Source organism: Diachasma alloeum, unplaced genomic scaffold (assembly GCF_001412515.2).
Source record: "Diachasma alloeum isolate Michigan unplaced genomic scaffold, Dall2.0 Dall_scaffold_00329, whole genome shotgun sequence".
In the NCBI taxonomy this organism is placed as follows: Eukaryota; Metazoa; Arthropoda; class Insecta; order Hymenoptera; family Braconidae; genus Diachasma; species Diachasma alloeum.
The window spans coordinates 66413-79620 of NW_021680468.1; the positions used below are offsets into that span (position 1 = coordinate 66413).

Here is a 13208-nt window from a genome sequence, read left to right on the forward strand (position 1 = left end):
TCCTTCTTCTCCATTTTCTTTCTCACTCGCACTCGTTAAGTTTGGCGGAGGACGGGCACGTGCCAACGCGACTGAGACGACAATGAGTGGGAGCGAGCGCGATACATATTCCTTTCTCACTCAGGGGGGGAATAAATATATATAATCAAACATTACTATAGTAAAAAAAACAAAATCTGCACAATTATTCAATAGAATTACTGGAAAACTATAGAGTTTTCCAGCGACAGCGCTGGGATTTTCTATGAATTTTTTTACTTACGTGTCAATAATATATGTCGAGAAAAAGGAAAAGACTTTTAGATCATTAGATTCTGCATTCATTATACTATTGATTATAATATGTTCGATTTTACATTCCTGACAATTATTACAAAATGCGAGGAGCTACCGTATTGAGAACCCCTTTACGGTTATCGACAAATTTATACTCGGGCCCTACCATACCAACAGTTCCGTACGCTCCATCGTAGTCCATGCGCCACCGCTACGATTTTTGCTGTTGAACACTTTACATTGGCCCTGCTCATCTCCCCTAAAATCTCTGTCTACTTTAGTCAATCCTCTTTGGCTAAACCACTCTGTTCCACAAGTGCGGGAATATTCGAAAGAAAAGTAGACAAAACACTGAATTTATACTGGCACACAATATTCCGTTTAATCAATTGAGACTTGTTAAAAATTTTACAAGAACAACTTGGTAAACTCTTAAATATAAACTTGAACTGATTATCGCTCTCCAACTTCTCTCGTCTACGTAGGTGGTGGATCTGACTCTTACACTTACTCTAAAAATTAGTCTAAGTCTCGCTAGTTACAAAGCTCTTCCCACAGGAAAGAGTAGGGGACCAATCGTGACCCTGAATTTGGTCGATAGGGTTGGTCTTACACCCACACAGTCGATCGCGCTGGCCCAGCCCCGAACTCTCGAGAGTACGTGCCTCGAACAATGGGCCTGACATGTGGTACGGAGTGAGAGAGAGAGAGAGAAAATACTTGAGTTTCTTTCGGGGAAAAATAAACTGTCTCCGGGAAAAGGTTTTATGACTCTCACGGTTTGATGTTGAGTTCAAATTGCACTCGAAACTCTATTAGAAAAAACAAATACAAAAGAAGGCTTTATTTTCGAGTGGTCGGAGCTACGTCGAGGAATTTTGGGTTTTATAACTTGTTTCCTGTTTATGCGCGCTTTCAATGTACTTTCTAAAAGTCCGTTTCTTCTCTTATTTTCGACCGTGAGAATATTTCGATTAACGTGAATTTAAAAATTATAAAAATTATTGAAGAAAGAATTTGAATCTCAATGGTTGTTATGTCCTACCGAAGTAACTAGGAGGACAGTAGCGCCAATAAATTTTAGAGCGCCAATTTTTGACTGTAGATTCGTTTGCCGCCAAAGCTCTGATGAGCACTCCATCGAAGTCCAATTGTTTGATCCCAGAATATTTGGTTGGAAGGGTTGAATTGTGAAATAAATTCAACATAAGTGCTTAAGAGAGCACACAAACACTTTTATTCAAAATACTTCAACTTCAGACTTTAAACTTTGCACTACAAAAAATGAATTTAATAAACTCTAGAAAAACTCTACTGAAAAACTATTTGAAGAGAGAAGCTGGAAGCTAAAGGCTTCACCACCAATCTTCACGATGGAACTGACTTAAACTTAAACTTAACTCCAAGGGTTGGGTCCGCAACCCCACTGGACTAAAAGTTGCGCGCGCAATCCCGGCCCAGGGGAGAGGGAAAAGTGAAACTCAAGGAAAAGCGGGGAAATGAAAAAAAAGGGGAAGAAGGGGAGCGTGTGACGTCGTGAAACTTCGTCGCGAATGGTCTCAGGCCCTCAGCCTAGCGAAACAATGAACAAAGGAGAGCCCACACATGTTGGTCACGTGAAACAGAGAAACTTTCGAAATAACCAGAACTGAGATTTTACGACATGGGACCGTAACCGTTAAATTTATTTTCTTCTCTAAATTTTGGATTTTCGAGGACAGTGTTTACTCAACGAGAATTTTGGAGGGTTGTAAATTATAAGAACAAAACTCAAGTATTTGACGTTTACTATTTCCGTAACGGTTTTTCTCACGCTTGCGATGCTGTTTTTCGTTCTCTTTGTCCATTGTATTCCAGACTTTCTTTATTCTTCTATTTCTGGCATATTTTTAATTTTCTGAACTATTTAAATTATTTTCCAACATTAATTTGAATCTCGCGGACTGCTATGGCCGATTAATAGCCCCATCTATAAATTTCAACGTCAAAACATCACATGGTTTAGTCTGGTGGAAAATATGACAATCATAGGGACCCTACGTCGCTACTAGGGGTCTATGCGACACACCTGTCATACTAACTGGAAATTTTCCTTTGGGACGACCCTACCCAAGCCCAGCGGCTCGCCGAAACTTCTCCCGAGTTTTACTAGACGTTGGAACCGCTGGACCCAATGAAACAAATGTGGATACATTCAAAAATAAATGGTAATACGATATACATTAGGACTAAATAAATTATTCGCTAATAAGGTTGAAAAGCAAGAAAATATTGTATTCAGTAATGAAATAATAAATTGTGAGAAATAACGGAATACCACTAAGGTATGCTACAGGGAGCTATTCTTAACTTTTGATGTCGCCGACACCAAAACAGGGGACAAGGACCACTGGCCACCGTGCACGGCAGTCCCCGCCCGTCTCTTCCCCTCACGCAGACAATGTCCCCTTCCCTCCGCATATTCTCTCGGCGTCGGGAGTTCAAATCACGTTCGCGTGGTTTTTTTTCATTTTTTGCTTCCGAATGGAAGCATTGTAATCGTTCTATTTTTCGATTTTCTAATTTTGCTTGGAAATGATGTAGAATGATCTGAAACGTAAAAATACGAAGTTTGGGGGAGGGTGTCTGTCAGTGTCAATGTCCATCGCCACCTGCCCGCTGGTTTTTTTTTTGGAAAATCGAGTAATAAATTGACTAAACTTATTCCGAAAAATCTGAAATTTTGTCAGATTATAGTACTTAACTAGGACTAACTCTGTGCCAAATTTCAGCCCGATTGATCGAATGGTTTTTGAGAAAAAGCTATTCATTTTTAAATCGTTTTTCATTAATATCTTCGAAACTAGCCAACCGATTTCAATTTTTTTTTTCAAAATATTCGTCTCGATGCCTTCTATCTGAATCAATCAAAACATATATAGCCGTTCATACAAAGTTTTCGAGATATTTCAGATTTTCAGTTTTTCCATAAAAATCCTTGTAATCACGCTAGCTTGTGCAAAAATGGAGGAATCAACTTGAAATTTGGACAGAATCTTCCCCCCGCGATGACAATGTTTCTTATAGAAAATGAGCCCAATCGACCGAGTAGTTTCCGAGATATTCGACTTTCCCTGAAAACCTTCTGTCTGCAATAGCTCAGAAACTATTCAACCGATTTCAATTTTTTTTTTCAAAATATTCGTCTCGATGCCTTCTATCTGAATCAGTCAAAACATATATACCGTTAATCTAAAGTGTTCGAGATATTTCAGATTTTCAGTTTTTTCATAAAACTCCTTGTAATCACGCTAGCTTGTGAAAAAATTGAGATATCAACTTGTTACAGATCCATTCGGAAGCTTACTACCAATGGGATTGGTAGAAATGAAAAAAAGAAAAAGAGTTATAACACATAAAGTAACGGTCAGATGGCTTCGGCCAAAAAAGCTCGAANGAAAAAAAGAAAAAGAGTTATAACACATAAAGTAACGGTCAGATAGCTTCGGCCAAAAAAGCTCGAAACCCTGCTTGTTTTTCTTGTTTTTTCTTTCATTATGAAAAAATTCCGATCTGATGATGATTAGAGAGTAGTACGATTAAAAATCTTACGAGGAAAATCGAATGGGCTTTGTTTCATGAGATTTCGAAGATGTTAATTTGGATGTACCTGGACGGGTTAAGTTATGAGGGTAAAATACGGGTCATATGAGTAAAATAAGAGTCCCCTTCGATTTCAGGACATCTACGAAAACTCATGATGAGTTCATCGACTGAGCCCTATTTTCTCAGCGATTATATAGATGACAAATGATCGAGGGTTTTTCATTGAGTACTATAATAGAGAGGAAATAATTAATTATGGTAGAATCGGCCTGGTAATAAATAGGTGAATAAGACATAATAAAACGTAAAAATATGTGTCAATATTCTTTTTATTTTTTATTTTACACAACGGAATTTCACATGTTCTTCAGTAACTTTCACTTCAAATACACATTTCATAACGTTCCCACCAGCCGAGCAATACCGGTTGGCGCCTCAGTATGCTAGACGAGGGCGAAAATCCCACGCGTGGGATTTTCGTGCACAGCTCTCCGGCGCATGGGATGTTCGCGCGCAACTCTGCCGCGCACCCACTGCCACTGGGCATACGCAACTCCCGCAGTTGAAATCCGGTGAATTTTATATCAGAAATAATCTTTCGAACCGAAAACAAATGAACATGACGTATTAAAAATTAAAAGACCATTTTGACAGGATTCTACGTGTTAATTTATCGATAAATGTTCCTTATTCCTGATTTATTGGAATCCACTTAAGATCTAAAAACGTGAAATCGTCTTTCAACTCAGATTTCTCAAATTTTAAGGATCTTAAGGATAATCGGGCGAGGAGGAAATGTAGTGAGGCGGAGGGGTTTCTATTGTTTTCCTGCAGAAAACCAATCGCTGAACAAAAAACATTTTTCCCATTCGAATTCAAAATTCAGGCAATATTAGGGAGTATCTCCGGTTAAAAATTATTTTTGGAGCTAATCAAATTTATTTGTATCTGTTCCACGCAATGAATGCTTTTCAGACTGTTTTTTTTTTTTATAAATGAAAAAATATTAATCCATGCGAAAAAGTGGCAACATCGTTGGTAGTGTTTTTTTTTCACCAGGAGCTGGTACCACTGGTTCGAGGGAGCTCCAATTACAACGCTTCATCGCTCTCTCTGAAGAGACGTTTAAATTGACCACGCTACCCCCACCCGATCGGTATTTGAGACGTTCCCAAGTAGAAATCCTGCGACAGTGTCGCTCGAAAAGCTGCCGGATCCCAGTCATCTTTTTGCACTCATCTGTATGTCATCAAAAAGATGGAAAATGCGACATTGTACCGAATCCGTTGACAAACGGATGTCTGCTTCACCATATCTTTACGACATTCTCAAAAAGTATCGGGAAGTTATCTCTGAGACACAACCTTTTTGTTATCTTCAAAAAGATATCAAATAGTTGTCTTCCTGGTATCTTTGAAAAGTCATCTTTATTATGACAACTTAAAGTTATCTCATCCGTACTCCGAAAAGTTGTCGTCATTTCCATATCTGATAGTCAACGTCCAATGACTTTGGAAAAGATATCGAGAGTGCGGTATCTTGTAGGCATCTTTCAGACATTTTCCTGACTGTCTTGAAGATATCGCAACGGAGACGTAAACAAACCATAGTGTCAGAGACAAACGCCACTTCTCCGTCTATATGTCGTCATTGGGATAGAGTGAAAAAGTTAACTGAAATAAGACATTTTTTAGACATCATCCATTCTGTACAACGCAAAAAAGTTCGTGTCATTATTTATCTGAGCTTTTATATTATTTACAGAAATAACATTGCTGAAAGTTTCATTATTTCGGTAAGTACATTGTTCTTTATATATACGCTATTTAGATCGTGTTTGACGAGTTAATTCCATTGTTCTAGGAGTGATAAACCTTGAAGACATTGCAGTGTAGGTTATGTGATTTTTTCTTTGAATAAGTCCACTCATTTTTATAATTATTAGTATCATGGCGACACGAAAGAAGAAAAATTATAATAATCTATCTCGACGTCAACAACTGCGACGTCTTGAGGCACTTAAAACTCGTATACCTGTGCTAAAAACTATCCCCCTCACTGTCTCTCTGTTATCCCAAGGGGCTTCTACCCTTCATGATTCAACTTCACTTGTTGAGAGGAATTCGTCGCTGGTAATTCCTTCACAAAAGTTGATGTTTAACGAAGTAATTGATGAATACCGAAGGGAGGGAATTCGAGAAGTTGACAGGGAAGAATTAGAGGGTGAAGAATTTGATGCTGGAGGGAATGCAGAAATTGAGGGGGAAGAATCAGGGGGCGAAAAATTCGGTGCAGGAGGAGATGAAGATGATGAGGAGATTGTTTCGGATGAATCTCCTGATTCTGTATTCGATTTGAAAAAATTTCTACGTGTCTGGCACCTAAAACATAAGATTTCTCAAACAGCAACTAGTGATCTTCTGAAGGGACTTCAACAGAGTGGCCAAGATTTACCTGCAACAACCAAAACATTGCTTTCTACCCCTAAACGTAATCAAATCAGAGATCTCGGTACTGGAAAGTTTGCGTATTATGGACTGGAGAAAGCTATTTGTGATCAACTTCGTTACGTTGATTTAGAAGCATTCCCAAATGTCATAAATCTTTTCATAAATGTAGATGGAGTACCCATTTCTAAGAGTTCGAAAAGTGAGTTATGGCCGATATTAGGGAAAATTGAGCATTTGGACAATTTCGATCCGTTTGTAATTGCCATTTATCACGGCACATCCAAACCAGAATCTGTTGAAGTCTTTTTAGACGAGTTTATCGATGAATATTTCATTTTAAATGAGGAGGGTTTTCACTTTAAAAATCGACACTATAGAGTTCACATAAAAGCTTTTTTGACTGACACACCTGCCAGAAATTTTTTACTCTGCTTCCCCGCCCACAATAGCCGTTGTGCTTCCTGCATCCAAGAGGGGATCACAATTCAGAGTCGCCGATTGTTTTTGGAGATAAAAGGAGCTTTGCGCACGGATGACAATTTCCGAGTTGGTCTTCCTGATAAATTTCAAAATGTTTATTCACCTCTAGAATATGCTGGCTTCTCCATGACTACACAATTCCCCTTGGATTATCTACACTTGTTGTGCCTTGGGGTGATGAAAAAATTACTTCTTATATGGTATCAGAGAATTAAATCACCGCAAGTATTTTCTACCATTAATGGTTTCTTTTGTTCACTCGGCCGTTGTACACCATCTGATTTTCCCCGTAAGCCACGTACACTTGAGGAGGTTACTCGTTGGAAGGCTACCGAGTTTCGTTTGTTTCTTTTGTACCTAGGGCCAATTCTGGTGCCTCTTTTTCTGGATGAAAGGAAAGTTATTCATTTCAATTCTTTGAACTGTGCCGTGAGAATTTTATGCGATCCGAATCTATGTGAGAGTAACAATGAATACGCTAATCAGTTGATGGAATATTTCGTAGAAATGATGGAGGTGCTCTATACCAAACTGAGTATGATATTCAATGTCCACAATTGTCTCCATCTGGCAAATTATGTAAAACTATTTGGACCGCTAGACGCATTCAGTTGTTTCCCCTTTGAAAATCAATTACAAATAATGAAGAACTTGATCAAGAGTGGAGCTTTACCCTTAGCTCAAATAATGAATCGTATGATAGAGAGGGCCACACATTTGCCTCCACGTCACCCTACTATTCGAGATGGGTTTACTTTTTTGGGGGAAAAAAAAAACTGCGAACTTCCACCTGGTTATTACGATGCCCATCGTTCAATACAATTTTCTAATTTCGTCTTAGCTGATCATCCACCAGAGAATTGCTGTTACTTACGGAATGGGTCCATTGTACTTATTCAGACGATTTGTTTTCATAATAAAAATCATGTAATCATCGGTCGCGAAATTATTAATTCTGATCGTGTAGAAAATTATCCTTGTGACTCTCGTAATTATGGGATTCATAAATTCACAGAATTATCAGAATTGAAAACATGGCCTACGAATGATATTACTCGAAAAGGTTTTGTCATTCCCTTCGGGGAAACAGGCTATGTATTTCCAATCATTCATTGTCAAGCTTAGATAAGGACATAAGTATTAATGAATATATTACGAGATATCACAAAATCCTACATCATGACTCACACGTAGCCACAACTTTTTTCTCATTCTCCCAGCTAAAGAGCGAAATTTATCCTTCATCATTTTTTTATCGAGTAATATGACTGATCGAGGGCGTGGGCGTGGACGTGGAACTCCACTACAGCCTCGTGAGTTTATCCTTCATTTCAAGACGTCCTAGCATAAATTCCGTTCGGATATTTTAATTAATTCACGCTCCTCTTTCAGTTCAACCTTCAAATGTATTTAGAATGCCGCCTCAACTGACCCCGAACGATGGTGGAAGAGCATCTGGACAAGAGACGCAAAATACGCGTAAGTTAAATGAAGTTACGGTACAACAACTCTGAAAATTACAATTATTCATTGTTTTTCAGCACCTCCTGCTAAGAAAAACAAACTATCCACCTCAACCAAAGTTTCACAAAATGTGACACCTGCACCAGCGTCACAAGCTAATATTTCCTTCAATAAAACGAAACAAGTAGTGACACTCCCAAGTATTCCTATTCCCATCCAGTCGTCCATGCAAATTCAAAAAGACGTGAGTACTCAAGACAAATCCGATGCTGAAGTCTCCAATGAATCGTCCCAAATCATCAAGCAATTTGCAACAAACCAACGTCAAGTTGAGTCTCAGCAAACATTGTCAGCTGGAGGTTCAAAAGGAGGAAAGAGTATCCATGCCGACAGAACGAGGTCCACGCCGGCAGCGACTTTAATGTCCCTGCCCCCAATAACGCAAGAGATACTTCCGGTTCCGGTCCCCAACACAAGCAGATACAGGACAGGCTGTAATCGTTCAGAGAATCCAGTCAGAAGCTCAACAATTGGAGCACTTGCTAGCCACTGGATCCTTAACTGGTATACTAATATATTGATATTTTTTTATTGATAGACAGTAATTTTATATATTTCTAGGGACTCTAGGGTTGGGAAGGGAGGAAATGGCTGACTATTACTCAGAAGAGGAAAATAAAGAAGAGAAAACGAGTAACGATGACAATGAGGAGAATGGTAGTGATGCAGGAGGCTCTGGGGGTTCAGATAATTCTCGAAGGACTCCCCCGCTTGAAGTACAAAGGGGAAATCCTGGTGAGATGGGTCAGAACAAGAATCGTGTCCCGCCTAATGATGATACACCTCAAAGAATTCAACAGCAGCCACCATTATTGGTGAACGATGGTGGACAGAGGAATGATAGTCTCCGTAAGTTTTTGTCCTTTCATTCTAGATAATTTTATCTATTCAAACATTAATAACATCCCAACGTAATGTTACAACAGACGAAATGAGACAATTGTTGATCAATTTGGATCGAAAGGTTGACAACATTAAGACAACGGTGAATGATAGCAATGAAAGACTGCGAGCATATATTTCAACGCATGGCTTTGAAAATGAGCCTAAAATGGTTCCAGAGCCTTTCAACACGTTACACGATCTTCTTGAATTCGATAAAACTCTGAAAGCAGATGAAGAGAGTTGTAGACGATTCGTAAGTTGCATATTTATTTAACAACTGTTAGATAAGAAAAAACATGAAGTGGGTTACGCCACGGAAGATGTAACTCTCCACGGGTCGTATCATTAACACCCCGATTAATGTTTATATCTGATACATTTCTGTCGAACAAATGACAAACAAAACAATTTGATTTTTCCTTCATTAAATCGGTAAAGGTTTTCCCTATCTCTTAGATCTGATTGAATTTTGAACAAATTCAATTTGGATTCAAATTATATATTCAGCTCAATTTTTATCTGACAATTTCATTTTAATAACTGACAAATCGCTGAATCAATTCAATTTAAAATGAAAACCTTGAGACTGCATCGAGGGACAATTATTTATTTGTGTTTCAGACCTATCAAGTGTGGAAAGTAGGGGGTAAGACTTTGCAGAAACATGCTGCCAATGTAATGACAAGACTAATATCAAACGAATTGGCAAAACGCTGTACCTGGACTGGATTACATGGGACTCAGAAGATAGAGGGTATGAAGTTTTCGGAGATCATTATATCTGCCCTCGCAAATACATGGAAGAACGAAACGGAAGATGAAGTTAAAGAAAGAATAAAAGATTGGTTGAGGCGACCCGGTGACAGACTGAGAAGGGGTCGTAAACATCAAGAGAGACCATAAGAAGTAAACATCATGGGTAAGCCCTTGAAACATGCGGATCCATCACCAAAAACCACTGACTGCAGATATATTGTCTAACTGATTAAGAAAAAAAATATCATAATATGAGAAAAAAAAGCTGGTTTCCACAAATCTTTTTTATGCAATATTGTAACGTTCTTTTAGTAATAAGTGGTACTACTAATCTTATCTATTTACTGCCGTTTATCTCTGACCTTGTAATAGAGTATTTGTCATAAATTAATTAGTTGTACTCAACAAAAGGTGCTCTAATTACTTAATTATAATCTGAAGGGTGAAATAGGTATGAAATCTGCCAGTATCGATTAGAATGAACATTGGCACGCGAATTTTCATCCGTTTCATGAGCTAGCCCCGAATACTCGCGTGAGCCAATTGTTTCTGGTATATTAATTTTATGATTTTTATATTTATTTGTTCGTGAATGTCCCGCGAGCGAACTGAAAAACTTTACTTTTGTTAAGGATTTAGTAACATTTATTGTCTAAAATAAAATTACGATTCTGTTCATGACGATTTGTCGATCATAAGACATTCTACTCAATTCATTGGATTTACATTATTTATATCCATGCTCATTGCTTGCTTGTGTTTGTTTGTAAACAAGGAAAAGAATAGTAGAAAATAAATTTATTCTGAAATAACAGTTTAGTGGTAACCAATGATCAATGAAACGCTCAGTGGAAGCCATCAGCTTTTGAATGTATTATTAACTTCGAAAAATTCAGTTCATACAAAAAAAAATGAAGAAAAACGTATGTGTTATTCATTAGATATACATAGCTGTTGAAATTTTTCAAGTTTCACAAAGTTTATCTTTAGATTTTAAGAATTTCGTTGATATGCTAAATATATATTGACTTTGATGTAATTTCTTTTTTCGAAGATTTTGTGATACAATAAACACTGTTCATTGTGACAAAAATAATTTTTACTAAATTAATTTACAGGTGTGAAAAATGATTTGCATGAAATATGTACGCAAAATTCCTTTTCTCTCGTCACTCATTATTCGAACTTTCAATTAAACGAATAATGAGAATGACGAGAAAAAAGGAGTTGTGTGTATATATATTTCATGCAAATCATTTTTCAAACCCCCGCCCTAAACCTATCCTTATCTACCATATAAAAGATAACTATTTGGAGGCTAAAAGAGTTATCTTTTAAATATCAATTCGGTGTCATCTAAATGATATCGCAGATAGTCATCTTTTCGACATTAGATTTCCAGCTTTTGTTTGCCTGTTTTTCGTCGTAAATAACGGAAAAAAAGACATCTTTTTGGCTTAACAAAATTTTGCCTAAAAGATATCGTTTCTATGTACAAAAGCGATATCTCAGGGCCAGACATTAGGGATACTTTTTCATACCCAAAATGCCGTCTTTTTGTATTGTCGAAAAGATGTCTCGTGTCTTTTTACAGATAACTTAAAGACATCTTTTTGGCTACAGATTTCTACTTGGGTTGCTGCTCGATTGGGCTGCGTGTGCAGAAATGTCATTTTTCAGTACTTTTTTCGCTATTATTAATAAACAATGCTCCTAGGCGACAATGTTTTTCACTCAAAAATTCATTGATCACATGTTCTAAATGTGTCTAAAGTTTCATGACTTTGGCTGCTTTTTTTCCTTGGGTTTTGCAGTTTTTTGCTTCTAAATGGAAGCATTGTAATCATGCAAATTTAAGTTTTTGATTTTTTGTTTTATATGGACTTATTATGACCCCAAAAGTCCGAATATGCATTTTTTAGACCGTGTCCATACGTGTGTATGTATGTGCGTGTGTATGTGACAAACGTTTTTTTCGATTGTGCGCTAGGGAAGCGATGGAATCGAATAATTTTTTTCCCTTAAATGTAGGTATTGGTGACCCCTATCCACCACCATAAATTAAAATTTAATTCATTCATTCATTTTTAAAATTTTTGAATTTTTTTGAAAATCGGTATTTTCACGATAAATAAAAAAAAATGTTTCAAATTCATTAAATGACGGCTCAAAAAAATTGTTGGGGTCTCTTCTTGACCGAGTTCGGAGATGGAGGTGATAGCCACCATCGTCAGTTTAATTTTTCGAAAAATCAGAAGAAAGAAAAAAAAATTTAAATCAGAGTACTGTAGATATCTCTAGATTTTCGCCCTCAAATGGATTCAATCATAGATTAAAATGTTTGTTTCAACGTTACTAAGTCAGAGTTGAAAGATAATCATGATAGCTGTTTCGATAAATCTTATGTTTGGGATAATTTTTGGAAATTCGGAAAATTTTCATCAATTTTTTGGAAATTTCGGTTTTTGATGATTTTTCCCAGCAACTTGTGCTAAATACATCCAATTAGGCGTGAATAAATGTTTTCTGAGAAAATATACTGAAAATTACGAGGCAAGTATAGAATATTATGTCTCAATTTGATTCGTATCATATTTAACAATGCTATATCAAAAAGTTTGTCGTATGCATGAAGAAGATTTTAGTTAGTCTAATTATCATCAAGGAAGCTTGGATCGACTGTATAGTCATTGAAAAAAGCAGTTCGTTATATATATATATTGTGACGTATGTCTTACCGCTGCGGAAGATAACAGATACGCAGCCCTCAGCGACCCAAACAACAAACCAAAGGTTGGGCGCCAGAACGTATGAAACGTTCACCAAAATCGAAGACGAAATCAAACGAGCGATAAAACAAACAACGATGAGAGAGCGATCGCCGACAGCTCAGATCAACCGCGGATCCCGATCTCTATTACAATCAATAAATTAACGATTAATTAGATCCACCGCTCACCAGAATTGAAGAAATCTCAGCAACAAATTCTCCGGAAAAGTTGGGACTCCCAATGAATCGTCAAAGCAAGATGTCGGAGACAACGAGAATTCGGGCGTCGGTACACAGTAATAATTTTGATAACTCACGAAAAACTTGCGAACTGTCAGTCTCGCCATCCAAACGAGAAGTGATCTCCTCGGCACGCTCGATGGCACATTTTCTCGATTGCCGAAAATCCAGCCCTCTCATTGGCTTTTACTTTCACCGAAGAGACTTTTGATTGGAGAATGATGACGACGTCAACTCTCTCC

General features: G+C 37.4%; 2 protein-coding genes across 4 annotated transcripts; both read left to right on the top strand.

Annotated features, from left to right (window-relative positions):
• Nucleotides 1–5360: 5360 nt before the first annotated feature.
• On the top strand, nucleotides 5361–8506 carry LOC107040388. Of its 2 annotated transcripts, XM_029126258.1 has the most exons (5): nucleotides 5361–5529; nucleotides 5626–5656; nucleotides 5725–8104; nucleotides 8184–8270; nucleotides 8333–8506. In XM_029126258.1, exon 3 carries the CDS (start codon nucleotides 5811–5813, stop codon nucleotides 7914–7916), a length of 2106 nt encoding a protein of 701 aa, XP_028982091.1. In that variant the 5' UTR covers nucleotides 5361–5529; nucleotides 5626–5656; nucleotides 5725–5810; the 3' UTR covers nucleotides 7917–8104; nucleotides 8184–8270; nucleotides 8333–8506. The 2 variants fall into 2 exon arrangements, with proteins under 2 accessions (XP_028982091.1, XP_028982090.1); XM_029126257.1 differs by having other exon boundaries at nucleotides 5361–5656.
• A 167-nt stretch (nucleotides 8507–8673) lies between these two features.
• Nucleotides 8674–11033, top strand: LOC114841042. Of its 2 annotated transcripts, none has more exons than XM_029126259.1 (4): nucleotides 8674–8819; nucleotides 8877–9164; nucleotides 9242–9453; nucleotides 9822–11033. In XM_029126259.1, exons 2-4 carry the CDS (start codon nucleotides 8903–8905, stop codon nucleotides 10101–10103), a joined length of 756 nt encoding a protein of 251 aa, XP_028982092.1. In that variant the 5' UTR covers nucleotides 8674–8819; nucleotides 8877–8902; the 3' UTR covers nucleotides 10104–11033. The 2 variants fall into 2 exon arrangements, with proteins under 2 accessions (XP_028982092.1, XP_028982093.1); XM_029126260.1 differs by having other exon boundaries at nucleotides 8886–9164.
• The last annotated feature ends 2175 nt before the right edge of the window (nucleotides 11034–13208 follow it).